Source organism: Amphiura filiformis, chromosome 2, assembly GCF_039555335.1.
Source record: "Amphiura filiformis chromosome 2, Afil_fr2py, whole genome shotgun sequence".
Lineage (NCBI taxonomy): Eukaryota > Metazoa > Echinodermata > Ophiuroidea > Amphilepidida > Amphiuridae > Amphiura > Amphiura filiformis.
This window is the reverse complement of record NC_092629.1, coordinates 59,668,794-59,684,485: the sequence shown is the minus strand read 5'-3', so window position 1 is coordinate 59,684,485 and position 15,692 is coordinate 59,668,794. Positions and strand designations below refer to the sequence as shown.

General features: G+C 37.8%; 2 protein-coding genes across 2 annotated transcripts; both read right to left on the bottom strand.

Moving 5' to 3' along the window:
* Window positions 1-790: 790 nt before the first annotated feature.
* On the bottom strand, window positions 791-13,988 carry LOC140171730 (neuronal acetylcholine receptor subunit alpha-9-like). The gene is made up of 3 exons (XM_072195047.1): window positions 13,810-13,988; window positions 12,741-13,054; window positions 791-1,326 (listed from the first exon to the last, which is right to left on the bottom strand). Exons 1-3 carry the CDS (start codon window positions 13,887-13,889, stop codon window positions 791-793), a joined length of 930 nt encoding a protein of 309 aa, XP_072051148.1. The 5' UTR covers window positions 13,890-13,988.
* On the bottom strand, window positions 4,489-12,612 carry LOC140171739 (uncharacterized). Its single transcript, XM_072195059.1, is given in 5 exon segments — window positions 4,489-5,092; window positions 5,095-6,209; window positions 6,265-8,522; window positions 8,566-9,348; window positions 12,583-12,612. Coding segments are annotated over 5 exon segments (4,227 nt in total). The 3' UTR covers window positions 4,489-5,051.
* Window positions 13,989-15,692: the final 1,704 nt, after the last annotated feature.

Genomic DNA, 15,692 nt, shown 5'->3' with positions numbered 1-15,692 from the left:
AAATTTTTCTGAGTTGGATTTGACATAATTTTGACACACTGAAATTATCAGGAAAATGACTAAGTAAATTTTGACACAAATTTGACATACAAAAAAATTTTTAAGTCAAATTTGACACAGATTTGACACAATTTTGACACAATTTTGACCCTCATACTTTTCATTTGAGAATCTAAGTTAAATTTGACATAGTTTTGACATACTTCAATTTTTTTGACACATATTTGATACAATCAAATATATGTCAAAATCTATTTGATTATAGTTTTGATATATCAAATTTGTATCAACATGCCATTTAACATATTTTTGATATACTTTTGATATATATTTGACATAAAAATTTCTGCGTGGGTGTGCATGCTTCAAGCAAGAAATTTCTGCACACAAAAATTCAAGTTAATAGAATTTATTCGCAATAACAACATTAGAAGATAACAATGTTGCACAATTTTCTACATCTTAAAAATTACATTACAATGCATTAAAAATAAAAAGATTACAATTCCAAACAAAATGTTGTTAAAACAGGTCACCCATGAAAGTCACAAATAAATAAATAAATAAGAACTTATTTCCAATGGGGTCCTGGGAAGGGCGGGGCTAACATTGAAAAAGCAGGCACAGATTTGAAAGAAAAAAATATAAGCATAAAAATGACAGAAGTCGCTCTCCTACTGTTGAATTGCACGTAAAAGAAATAGGTTAATAGTAAATGACTGATGCCGTTCCAAAGTCAAGGCATATTTTGATTGCACATTTTAAGTGATTTACATGTTTTTGATCAAAATTACCAATTTTCTTCAAGATCACGTTTAACTGCGTCATATTCCTCCTCACTTCCAATTACAATCTCAATAGTTAAATATATCGTACAAACTATCATGAACAAGCCGAAAATATTGAGCAACAGACGATCTACAATGATAGAAACACGCCGCCATTGCATATGTTCAACATTATGGGCATTCTTATTGGTTAATTCCATCATCACAGAGCGCAGGTTTTCTAAAGCATCCTGAAGTTCCTTCAAGGTCTTGGTGGTATTACTGATAATACCAGTAGTAATTTCTTGTTTACTCATACCGTTTTCATGTGACAACTCCTGCGCATTTGAATTCTGAATGGTATTTGTCGGATGAACAGTTACGCAGAAATCGTCTTCAAGCGGCCCGGAAGTTAAGCAGAGTATTCGGGGTAAGAATTGAAGAAACACACGTTTCACCCATCGGGGAACAGGCTGGGATAGAGCACTCACATGCATGACAATTCCAGTTGTGAATACCGATGCACATACCATCACTATCATGCATAAAAAGTATGTACCTGTAAGTATCAAGAGTCATATAAATTCAATTGTTAAGTTGTAAAGCGTCCCGGGGGGATCACTCAAATATGACAGTGTACGCATGCGTGATCATTTTTTTTTTTCAAACACCCCTAAACGAGTTTTACCCTACCAGCAAATTTAGCCCCTTAACAAGGTAACTTAATATAGAATTTTTTTAGACCCTAAATACGTCACGCGCGTAACTTGCCTTGCCTAAAAACACCCCTTTTTACTTGTTTTTTTGGTCACTGTTATGGTCACCAAAATGACCCAGGCCAAAATCACCTGCTTCGGGTTCACGCAACACCAAACACTCAAACACACTGTTTATTACTTAATCACTTATGATTATTTATTAATTAGTGCAGTATGGCTATCAATCAATCCTTATACAATGTTACAACAATTACTTAATTTTCAATAACTCTTTCTTTATGCTATGGTTACTTAGCTAAGCCTGGAGATCTTGATTGGCTGGCTTTCTGATGAGATTCCGTTGATGGTCTCAGTTCTTGATCCAAGATCCGGCAATGTCCGCGATCCTATCTACCACAATCTCAGTCCAAAGTCCTGATGACTATACTTCCACTACCCTAGCTACTCTGCTAGTGTTCTCCAAATGGTCTTCTATGTTGACCTTAAAGGTGAACCTCATTGAAAATAAAGTTATATATCAATGGAAAGCTTATGATGTCAGGAAGCAGAAAACAATATTTTTTATTTGCCTAACGTACCAGGCTAGACATAATCTCCATGCAAAGATTGGATATTGGCACCCCCCCCCTAAATTACAAAACGAAATCGTTCAAATTGGGCGCTTTCGTTGATGACGTCAGCCCGGGACACACAGTTACTTCCGGGTTTGATTGTAAACACAATGTCCATGCATTACTGTGGCATGCATCGGGCCAATGCACGAATTCAGTCATTGTCAACTTACTTTACATGAAAAATAAAATTAGAATAACATGAAGGAAACATCATGATCAAATCAAGAATGAAGTTCCTGAATAAAGTGTGTGGATTTAAAAATGGGAAAAGTGCTGGCCGGGGTGATTTGGGATAGGCCAAGCCATCCACGATATCACTGATATGCATAGGGAATATTACAGTCAAAGCACGAAGAGCAAAGATTCGCCGAAGAACCGGAATGAAAATAGATTGCTAGTGCTACCAGTTCAGATCGTCACACCAAGTTGAGATGAACTTATCACAATGAGAAAATGAAGGAATAGAATAAGGTACATGTACAGGATTTTTCAATTATTTCTTAGCTTTACAACCGGTCATGTATGATAGGCGAACTCGTGAGATACATACGGGATGAACTCAGTGCGTGACTGACCGAGACTCGGTCGCCGAGTCCGGCGCCGAGTGTTCAGTATCCGCGACTGTACTGTACTTGCAGACAAAATGACCGATTTCAGACTGACCGATTTTATATTCACATTCTGATATTTCCAACTTATTGCTACTTCATCAGCAACATTTATTCCTGTAAATGTTCCAAATATAAGATAACGGTTGATCAAATCTGCTGAAACACACGCAAGCAGGACGAAGCGAGTCGCTGTGTTTGTGCATAAACCCTGGAACCACAGTGTCGGGTCCCTTCAATTTCTTGAGCAGCAATTTACGCATCATGTGCGGTAATCCATAAAACATGAATGGTTCACTTTTCAGTACCGTATACTGATTGTACTATCATTAAAGAATCGTGACACAAGTGACAATATTTTAATTTTATTCAGATTTCAGAATTCTATCAAAATTAATAATGGTCTATCAAGCCCAAATTGAATTTATTTTAAAATAAAATATCTGTTTCTTTCAATCGTGATTGTGTGGAAAGAATGTATTACCGCAATGCGCTAAATATGAAAACCAAGTTTATATGGGCTGGATTTGATGAAATCGGCGGCTTTTTTTTATTCATTTTTTGATTACTGCAAGACGATATTTTTTAAATCAGATATTTTAAAATGAATCAAGAATAGGGAATGTCACAAACCAGTATTTAATTTTGATTTTGATTTACACTTTTGATCCAAACACAAGGAATTAGTTCCTACCTCGGAATTTTCAGATGGTACTCCATCTTTCATCAGCGAGTGATACAGTCACTCACTCGCTGATGAAAGATGGAGTACCATCTGAAAATTCCGAGGTAGGAATTAATTCCTTGTGTTTGGATCAAAAGTTTAAATCAAAATCATGATTTATACCAACACATACGAACTTTCATGAAAGTATTTAATTTGTTATTCGATCATGTTTATTCAGTCCATGACATGAACGACAGCAGCAAAGCATTTGCGCATGGAATTGATCCCAGCGCGAAATTCAAACTCAATTACCCAATTATACCCAGCTAGTTATGACTGATTTTGTCAAAATTTACGGAAAATTTACGTGTTGACAATAATTCTATTATTTCTAATATATATAGAAGGAACCAGCAACTTGAAGATTCCTCTAATTTCAAGCTTTATTGTGAAAATCAGACTTGCCGGGCAGCTTGCAAAGTACAGGAAGCAAGTCTTGTTTACATGTTTCCGAGCAGGATCACGTGACTGCGAACCCTGAGCTTACGTTACGAGCATTCCCAAGGTCATAGACGATTGATTTGGGTGCTTTTTGGGCGCCTTAAAAACGGCCAAAAATTCATTCGGTTTTTAATTTTCAGCTTTATTGGCCATCAAAAAATCGGAAAAAATTGTTTTAGTATCCTGACATCATAAGCTTTCCATTGATATATAACTTTATTTTCAATGAGGTTCACCTTTAAGCTCCTCTCTCGGAGATCTCTTGAGCAAGCTTTCTGCTCCACTTGACAGACAGATAAGCTAGTCCAGCAAAATATCACAGTTCGGTGATGGAGATACTTCAGTCTGTCACTTCTTTGAGTCGACAAACAATAAAGCACTATTGGCTTTCACTACCGCCTTTGGCGTAAAGAATTCTCTCCAACACGCACACACAAGAACCGCGAACCGAAGTTTGAAGACTTCAATGGTAACTTTGTACCAATACTGGCTAACATAAGTTTCACATAGTTTCCTCTTACACCTCCAGACTGCTGCCTCAATCATTCAACCTCCAGGCTTTTATCTAAATTCTACCTATTCTAGAATAATCTGCATAAATTACACCATTTAATCATCCCATATATGGCATATTACATTACCTCAATTCCCAAAATAGTGCATGAAATCACCACAAGCCAATCAGATCAATCACTCTGTACACATAGTTCTAAAAATAGCACATTACCTCAACACAAACCAATCAGACACTGTACACTGATTTTTGGCACAGTGCCAGCACTTTACTAATCAAGTAATCATGGCCATTAGAGTATGATCTAATTGTTGCTAGAACTTTCTCCACATTACTAGATATATGAATTTCTTGATCACTTTAATCATTAACCTTCTAGAATATTCCATGCACAAACAAATGGAGATAAATATCAAAACAAGTGAAAATTAATGTTTGATGGCAAAATACATAACTTTTAATGAATATTATGGAATATTTTGGGGCGCACATAACACCCTCCCCCTTAAAAGAAGAAAGTTTGAATGCAAAGAAAACTTTCTTTACTTTCATTCATGTAAGACATAATCTTCATAAACTTACATGTTTACTTTTCACACTATGTACATATACAGTGACTACTTGTCACTCATGTGCCTTTTTAAAGTAAATTTTGTTTGTCTTATTCAACTCTGGACAAGGCATCTGCCATAACATTCTCTTTCCTTTGATATGCTTGATGTCCAGGTTGTATTCTTGTAGTGTCAAACTCCATCTCACCAATCTTTGATTTTTGTTCTTCATCCTGTGGATGAATGTGAGTGGATTATGATCTGTGAAGACAAGCACAGGGCATACTGTGATGCACAAATATACATCAAAATGTTGCAATGCTAAAAGCAATGCAAGACACTCCTTTTCAATTGTGGAGTAATTTCTTTGGTGCTTGTTAAACTTCTTTGAGTAATAGCATATAGGGTGATCAATTTGCTCTTCACCCTCTTGTATGAGAACACCACCACAGCCTACATCACTAGCATCAACTGCTAGTTTAAACTGCTTTTGAAAATCAGGTGCTGATAGCACAGGTGAACTCATCAGAATTGACTTGATCTTGTGAAATGCATTCTCACATTGCTCTGTCCATATGAATTTGGCATTCTTTTTCAACAAATCAGTCAGAGGTGATGCTATGTCCGAAAAGTTTGGACAGAACTTTCTGTAATATCCAACCATACCCAAAAATCTCATGAGTTCTCTTTTGGTTTTAGGCGTGGGGTATTGCTCAATTGCCTCAACCTTGGCTTGGATGGGTTTGACCTGACCTTGACCTCCCACATGTCCCAGGTATGTGACTGTGGCATGGCAAAACTCACTTTTCACCAAATTTACTGTCAAATTTGCTTCAGACAATTTCTGAAACAAATGACGGAGTTGCCCCATGTGTTGTTCCCATGTTTGACTGTAAACAATCAAGTCATCAACATACGCCTCACAACCATCTATGTCAGCTACGACTTGGTTTACCATTCTTTGAAAAGTTGCTGGCGCATTTTTCAAGCCGAAAGGCATAACCTTGTACTGGTAAAGACCAAATGGTGTACAGAATGCAGAAATCTCTTTGGCACGGTTTGTGAGTGGGACCTGCCAGTACCCTTTTAAAAGATCAAACTTACTCACAAATTTTGCATTTCCGATCTTGTCAATGCAATCATCAATTCTTGGAATAGGGTACGAATCCGTCTTTGAATGCAAATTTGCAGATTTCATGTCTGCCACGAGCCTGTATGAACCATCTGGCTTGGGAACTAGGAAACATGGTGAACTCCATTCACTGTCACTTGGTTCAATTATATCATTATCTAACATTATATTGAATCTCTTTCTTCAGATACTCCATTTTCAATGGATTCACTCTATATGGATGCTGCTTAATTGGTTTCGTGTCTCCAATATCTATATCATGGAATGCAGCATTCGTTCTGCTTGGAGTATCAGGAAAGATACTTTCAAAATCTTTGATCAACTTTCCAATTTGATCTTGTTGATCCTCCAAAAGATGACCTAATTTTTCATCTAATTTTCCAAGCACATCAGAGTTTTCTAACTTTACATTGTGCTCTTTGTGTGTTACATCATCACTCTGATCACTCCTGATGTCCGAGTTGGCATCTTTACTCATGTTTGCTTCAGCATTTGTAACTGAACAGACTGGTTTTGAACCATCAGTGACATTTCTTTCAATATACTCTTTCAGCATATTTATATGGCACAACTGTCTACTCTTGCGTCTACCAGGAGTCTTAATGATATAATCCACTTCACCCACCTTTGACTCTACTACATATGGGCCTGAATATCTAGCCTGTAATGGGTGCCCTGGAATTGGAAAAAGTACAAGAACTTTTTCTCCTGGTTTGAATTCTCTAGTTTTGGCCCTTTTGTCATACCATTGCTTCATCTTGGCTTGGCCCTGCTTTAGATTTACTTTAGCAATTTCTGTTGCTCGTTTAAGCCTATGCTTAAAGTTTGAAACATAATCCAAGAGATTTATGTCTGATTTCTCATCTAGCCACTTCTCGTTCAGTAACTTCAAAGGGCCACGCACTGTATGTCCAAAAACCAGCTCAAATGGACTAAATCCTAGGGTTTCCTGAACACCCTCCCTGGCAGCAAACAATAACAGATGGACACCCTCATCCCAGTCCTTCTGAAATTCCAAACAATAAGTCCTAATCATGTTTTTGAGGGTCTGATGAAATCTCTCTAGAGCACCTTGCGACTCCGGATGGTATGCACTTGATGTGTATTGCTCTATGCCCAACTGATACATGATTTCTTGGAATAAACCAGGAGTGAAATTTGACCCTTGGTCAGACTGTATGGATTTGGGGAGTCCTACAAGTGTGAAGAACTTTGTTAAAGCCTTGACTATTGTTTGCGCCTTTATGTTTCTTAAGGGTATGGCTTCAGGAAATCGCGTTGACGCACACATGATTGTCAGCAGGTACTGATTACCCGATTTGGTTTTTGGTAGGGGCCCTACACAGTCTATAATGACCCTACTAAATGGTTCATTAAAGGCCGGAATCGGTTTTAGTGGTGCTGCAGGAATTGTCTGATTTGGTTTGCCCACCATCTGACATGTGTGGCATGACCTGCAGTATTCCGACACATCTTTCCTAAGTGTAGGCCACCAAAAATGTCTCAAAATTCTTTCATGAGTTTTCTTAATTCCTAAATGCCCTGCCATAGGACTATCATGAGCTATGTTGATAACTTCATTGTGGTAGATTTTTCGTTCCACAATTTGATGCACCACCTTCCATTCTTCATCGGCAGGCGCATCAGGTGGGCGCCACGTTCTCCTAAGCACACCACCCTGTTTGTAAAAACATACAGAATCTTTTTCTGCTTCTTCTAGGGTCAATGCCCTTTGATTAATCTCCTTGAGTTCTGAATCATTTTGCTGCTCCAGAACCAGCTTGTCATGAGTTAATGGGTCTTTAATAGTTTCCCCAAATTGCTCATCAGAAGCTATATCATCATCCTTAGGGGTCTCTTTATGCCCCTGAGAAAGAAGTTTGTCTTCTTCCTCACTCAACTTTGATACAAATGTGTCTTCCAAATTGTAACCTAATTCCTCATCTGCTTCTAATGCAGCTTTTCTACTCATTGCCCGGGTAACTGCACATGCAGGAAATATCTCATCTTCCTGAGTATCATCTTCCTGCAAAGAGGGCTTATCTGTGACAATTGTGTCGGGAAAAACCTTTCCCCCTGCTAAATCATTTCCTAACAACATGGAAACTCCTTTCACTGGCAATTCCTGCCTAACTCCTATGGTCACAGGACCAGAAACCAAATCACAGACCAAGTTCATTTTATGGAGTGGTACATTGAGTATTTCCATTCCAATACCCTGGATTAACGCATTTCCGACTGAACTATCCTCATTGAAGGGTAAAGTTCCTTGCAAGATCACAGACCGCGCACAGCACGTATCTCGCACGATCTTTATGGGCTGTGGGCTACTCTTATCATCAAGTGATACCAATCCCTCTAACACAAAAGGTTCAAATTCTTCAGAAACTTTGTCTTCATTACTTCCCTTTTGTGGGGATTCTTGTTTCTTGATCTGACTGACAACTGGCTTTTGTGACCCAAGTGACACTGCACATCCTACAGTATTATTAGTAGATGGCTGCTGCCTTTGTGATTCTCTGTTTTTTAACGAATAACACTGGGGTCATCGTATGTCCTGTTCTCTTACAGTAACTGCAAGTTACTTTGGGTTTCCAGTCAGGCCTACCTTTTGGTTTACTATTTGAACCCCCTGAGGTCCCTTTACCACTTGCACTTTGCTGTGAAGTAGACTGGGTACCACCTTGATTTGTTTTGGGTTGGTTAGGCATGTTTCCAAAACTTCTGTTATGACTGAATTTGCCTGAATTCAACTTATGTGTTAACCCATAGTCATCTGCGATTGTTGCTGCCTCATGAAGAGTTTTTATTTTGCTTGCACTCTCATCCAAATGAGTTTTAATGTCAGCATGGACACATCTCTTGAATTCTTCTATGAGGACTAACTCCCTAAGTTGGCCAAAATCATCTTTGATTTCTTTTGAGCCAAGCCACCTATCAAACATTTGCTCTTTATCTCTAGCAAATTCAACATGAGTTTGATCTGCTTGCTTTCTTGCCCCTCTAAATTTCTGTCTGTAGGCTTCAGGCACCAGCTCGTAGGCCTTTAGGACTGCCTGTTTGACTTCTTTATAGTCACTGCACTTTTCTAGTGACAGAGATGAGTAAATCTCCCTGGCCTTCCCCACAAAACTACTTTGTAAAAGCAATGTCCAATGCTCTTTAGGCCAATTCAAATTTGTGGCAATCTTTTCAAAGTGCTCAGAGTACTTGTCTACATCAATTTCTTCAAACTTTGGCACAAGCTTGACATATTTTGTGACATCAAAGCCTGACTTTGAGGAGAAATTTATGAGTATTTTTCCCCAAGTTTTTCTAATTTCTCTTGTTCAAACTTGTATTTTTCCTTGATTTCTTGTTCTTTTATTTGTTTCTCTTTTTCTTCCATAGCCAATTTTTGTTGCTCAAGTGCCTAGTTCATTTGCCATCTTTTCTAGGCGCACTTTTTCTTCCATTTCTAACTTTTGCATTTCTAGTTTTTGCTGTTCAAGAGCTATCTTTTCTTGTTTTTCATTCTCTAACTTAATCATTTCCATTTTTTCTTTTTGATTTCTATTTTCTTCTGTTCCATTTCCATTTTCTTTAGTTCTAATTGAATTTCTAACTCTTTCAGTTTAACTGCCCCACCAATTTCACTTTCTACTTCCCCTTTCTCTTGCAATTTGGATTCATCAAAAATCTCCTCCTGTACCAAAACATCAATTAATGCATTTTTGATTTCCTGCTTCTTAGTACCCTGCTTTACTTTCAACTTGTAATATTTGGCAAGTTCCACCAAATCAGGCTTCCTTTAGTTATACTTTCAAGAAACTCCTCTGCATTGAACGCCATACTGTACTTTCTCTTTGAGACTTAATATATCAATATGAAGTGTCTCAGTGTGTTTCCTAAAAAAGTTCCCGGACGAGCCCCCAATTTGTTATGGTCACCAAAATGACCCAGGCCAAAATCACCTGCTTCGGGTTCACGCAACACCAAACACTCAAACACACTGTTTATTATTTAAATCACTTATGATTATTTATTAATTAGTGCAGTATGGCTATCAATCAATTCTTATACAATGTTACAACAATTACTTAATTTTCAATAACTCTTTCTTTATGCTATGGTTACTTAGCTAAGCCTGGAGATCTTGATTGGCTGGCTTTCTGATGAGATTCCGTTGATGGTCTCAGTTCTTGATCCAAGATCCGGCAATGTCCGCGATCCTATCTACCACAATCTCAGTCCAAAGTCCTGATGACTATACTTCCACTACCCTAGCTACTCTGCTAGTGTTCTCCAAATGGTCTTCTATGTTGACCATAAGCTCCTCTCTCGGAGATCTCTTGAGCAAGCTTTCTGCTCCACTTGACAGACAGATAACACTCTATGCTAGTCCAGCAAAATATCACAGTTCGGTGATGGAGATACTTCAGTCTGTCACTTCTTTGAGTCGACAAACAATAAAGCACTATTGGCTTTCACTACCGCCTTTGGCGTAAAGAATTCTCTCCAACACGCACACACAAGAACCGCGAACCGAAGTTTGAAGACTTCAATGGTAACTTTGTACCAATACTGGCTAACATAAGTTTCACAGAGTTTCCTCTTACACCTCCAGACTGCTGCCTCAATCATTCAACCTCCAGGCTTTTATCTAAATTCTACATATTCTAGAATAATCTGCATAAATTACAGCATTTAATCATCCCATATATGGCATATTACATTACCTCAATTCCCAAAATAGTGCATGAAATCACCACAAGCCAATCAGATCAATCACTCTGTACACATGGTTCTAAAAATAGCACATTACCTCAACACAAACCAATCAGACACTGTACACTGATTTTTGGCACAGTGCCAGCACTTTACTAATCAAGTAATCATGGCCATTAGAGTATGATCTAATTGTTGCTAGAACTTTCTCAACATTACTAGATATATGAATTTCTTGATCACTTTAATCATTAACCTTCTAGAATATTCCATGCACAAACAAATGGAGATAAATATCAAAACAAGTGAAAATTAATGTTTGATGGCAAAATACATAACTTTTAATGAATATTATGGAATATTTTGGGGCGCACATAACATCACGCATGCGTACAGATCATTTATGTGGGTGCCCCCCCCAGGTAAAGCGTGGACTCTTTCAATATTTATAACAAAAGGAAATACCAAAATAAAAGTAAGCACACAAACATCACGCACAAAAAAATCAGCAAACATAATAAAACTGAAAAAAAACCAGCAAAACAACAGCAGCAAATAACAAAAACTTGCCGGCCATTAGAAGGCTGCTCTATATAACATGAAAACCCCGAAAGTTTTTGCGGTTGAAACCCAAATTACATCACGCCGATGCGCTCATCGTCGCACCTCATCGGCCAAGGTGCGCAGTGACTACCTTTGCATCGATTTGCACATATATCGTAAAGGATTCTGGGATTGGGGGAAATTCAATAACATTGGACTTGCAATACAGAGGGTGCCGGTCCTGCTTCAGTCACATTCTCGATACTCCTCCTTTTTTTTTCTATATAATATAATTAATTCATATTGAAATAATTCCTTCCGGACCATAACCTGATTATAGATCATTTTTCTGTGTCATATAATAATGGAGTACAGGTAATGAATACTAATGTTATCTAGTAAATATGTGTTTTTTTAGGTTAGTTATTTTCTACTTGTTCTAGTAGTGCACATTAAGGACAGATAATTGTATTTGGTCAAATGATTTCGCAACATTCAATTGTTATTCATTTTCGATTGAGGATCAGCAGTGATACTTTTTCCTACTCATCTGTTTATCTGTTTATGAATACAAAATATCGTACAATAGAAATTCGATGCTTTGTTGTCTTCATATAAAGGGTTTTTAATTTATTTGTCATTAATTGTTTATAAAATAAATAAATTAATAAATACATAAATTAATTAATTGTTCATAAAATAAATATATAGATAATTTGTCATGGTTTCAACTTAACAGAAATGCGTATACAGTCATGTATTTACATTATGTGGTGTCAAAATCATGACAAACCGAGCCACTCACAGCACAGCCTCTACTCCAAAAGTAGTCGAAAGTGCTCAACCACTATAAATAGTGGGGGCTTATAACAAGTATTAATTATCAGGTGACTAGCTTTGGAATTCAAAGTGCTCAAACCCATTACAGGTGAGCGTAGAAACAAATTCAAAGTATAGACCTCTGTGAAAGGCAACCGTTACTAATAGTTTCACGGTATACCCTCTCTTACGGTACATGTATACGCATTTCTGTTGAAAGTTGAAACCATGACAAATTATCCGTCTGACAAATTATCCGTCTGATGATCGGTATACCCAATGTTCCAAAGGTAGTCACCTGAGAAATAATACTTGTTACAAATAGAAGTATACAAATAAAGTGTAAAAGTTTGAAAATCAAAATGTAGCTTCAAAAATCAACTGTTGGGTTCCATACTCCTTTGCACACGGAGTTTTAACTTAAAAGACGTAAGACTAACGTACATCTCAAAGTTAGTACTAATACGCATTATTGGGGGAATTTGTAAATACCCAATCAAGTCTTAACCCACTGTCGATTAAAACATTCATTTCGGCCGTAGGTTGGCCCGTTTGTAAGTCATTAGGGATTATAGAAACTGGCAAAGCAAGAACTTACCAATTACTGGAGAATTTTCTGAGCTTGGTGGCATATTCTCAGCAATTAATTGTTGAAACACCACCAAAGCCAATAGATTGGTGATAGATAACGTCAACTTCTCTCCGCAATCAGGAGGTAGATAAAATACCAGCAGCGACAGAATGGACAAGAATAGACATGGCAGTACCATATAGAAGATGTAAAATGCTGCGTGACGTTTGAACACCAGTAGATAATGTATTTCAGGATAAGGTTCTGGACAGCAGAGGTATTTTTTGACCACTCGCTTGGCACGTACTGCAACCATATCCCATACTCCGTTAGCCAGGTACCTAAGACAATAATACAAAGTTGACATTATAGCCTAGTAGCTTCTAGTTCTGATTTATCACGCACAGGTATAACGCCTAGTTGATTTTGTAAATCAAGTGTCTGAGTACACTTTACATGTTGTCGCTGACCACTACGGCACCACAACTTAGGGATTTGCTGTCAGGATCAGCTCTCCGAGTGAGTTTCGTAAGGGTTACAACGAAGCAATCAGCAGTAAATTCCTTGTCCAGGAGAATTTCAGGCTAACTAAATTTTGTCACGAGAGCGTACTAAACCACCACAAGGATTCGAACCCACAAACTCTCCCACCAAAGTCCTTATCGATTGAGCTATCGTTACTCATATATGTTATAATAATGTATGTGTTAATAGTGTTATGTACTTGGACTGTGACGACACATCCTTTGGACAAGTCTATATTTTATAGGTGAATTTTATATACATATCTGTGCCCATACACCCTCTGGGCTGTAATGTTGGAAAAGCTTGTATTGAAATATGGCCTATTGAACCTCTGGAAAAACATCAAAAACAAATAGATTATTTTACTGATTGCTTACTGCCTTCCCAACAGGCTACATCATTATGAAGTTTATTTTGATGAAAATTTCTTCCATGGCCAAAGTACTAGGTTTACTAAAGTCCCTAGGTTTTATAATCTATATTTCTTAAAGATCAATTTTAAAGTAGCCATATCAAATTGTTAATAAGCTGTTCGTGTCAGTAAAGTATGTGATTCGCTGGTCAAACTTACCTGACTGTTGATGCATCCAAGCTATTTTCTGGGTAGAGATCGATTTCAAAACCATCATACGCCCAAGAGCCAAATATCATCTCGCATACTTGGACGTCAAATGGGAACCATCTTACACGGACTATACAAGTTGATGTGTAAATTGCTGGAACAAACCAGATTATTGTACCATCTCGGTAGAGCTGGGCGACACTGTCTGCTCTGTAGCGCTCAAAAGCAAAATCAGCACTTTAGAAGAAAATAAATGTGATAAAGTAAGCACTTTAGTGCATATAACGATCATAGAGCTGGGCAACACTCAAGAAGAAAATTTATTTTATAGGGTAAAAAGCTTTAACACCTCATAATTTCTGCCCTGATCTCTACCCATACGAATTCCTCAGGCCAAAAGCCTGTGAAAATCACTGCGGGCCCACCAAAATGTTACTCTACGGGCCGCAATACCCTTGAAATATTTTCGCCAAATTCGGTAATTTGCGGACTCAATGTCCAGTTCCAGTCTGCCAGGCTCAATGCTGATATTGACATTAACCCTAGAACTACGAGGGGGGCGTCATAAAAAGGCACGCGTTTACGTCTACCTAAGCTAATCGTAGATCCATCCTGTGCGCTCATTTTAGTGATAAAAGTTTTACCCCAGCACCTTAGCCGGAGGTAGGTCCGGTCATTAAAGATAAATGACCATAGAGGGTGGGTTGGTGAGCCCGCCATTGGTTTCTATTGGTTGTGAAATTATTTCATGAGCTACTGACATTGTTAGTTAGGTAAAAATAGCCATTTCCTTTTATATTTAAACATATCCCATAAACATGTGACATTTGTAATTAAAAATTAGGGGGTGCAACAATCCCCTCTTCGTAGTCCATGTTACAAAAATGGCTCAGTAGTTAAGCCATAAATAGCGTGTTATGAAGCTAGTAACACACATCACAATTGTGGGCCCATAAACGAGGGCACAGTGATTCAGGCTAATGTTTCCTGATAGTTTCCATTGACAGTGACATATGAAGCATAATTAGGCCTAAGTATTGCTAAACTCAGGTGGTGGTCGCAGTGCATTCTCTAAATTCAGTAAATGTCCGTCGTCAAGTAAATTGAATGAAACAAGAGAAGAGACGAGCGTAAAGAAGTATGATGAAGAAACAAGCATGATGAAGAAAAAGCGAAGGTAAGATGATTAGATTAGAAGAAAAAAGAAATTGTGTTATGAGAAGACGGGAGGAGGAGAAAAGGAAAAAGAATATAATACAATATGAAGCATTGTTGGTAGGTTTTAAAGTTATTTTTCTTTCGTGGTCGGAGCTGTGCGTATCGCGTACACGAGCGTAAACAAACAGGTGATAAACAATTACGCTGATTGGCTGATCAACAGTCTTGACACTGAACAAGACGGTTTACCCATTGGGCGTATAAGGGGAGTAGACCTCGCCAGTTGTAAGCGATCGCTGATCAACCTCGACACCCGAAGAAATTAAAAAAAAATTTAATGTAGGTGCATACTTATCATGCAAAGTTATATCTGGTGACCATATCTTTGAAACAGGGACGAAATGCCGGTCAAGCCCATCAAAATCATCGGGATTCCATGCGAGAAATTCGTCATTCCATGTCTATTGTGCAAAACATGAATATAACAAATTAGCTATATAACCAGACAAAGATTTTTGTCATTTGATTGGCCCATTTCTATTGACTATCTTTGTTATTTTTAGCTTCAGCTTCAGCTGAAAATAAAACTATTTGCAATCCGCGTGAGTGCAATAATAAAATTCCCATTGCACTAAACACGGAACAATCATGCATGCATCGCTGACAAACTCGAGCATATAGCATGAGGTGACAACGTCGAAAATAAATATAGTTTATAAAGCTATTATTTTCTA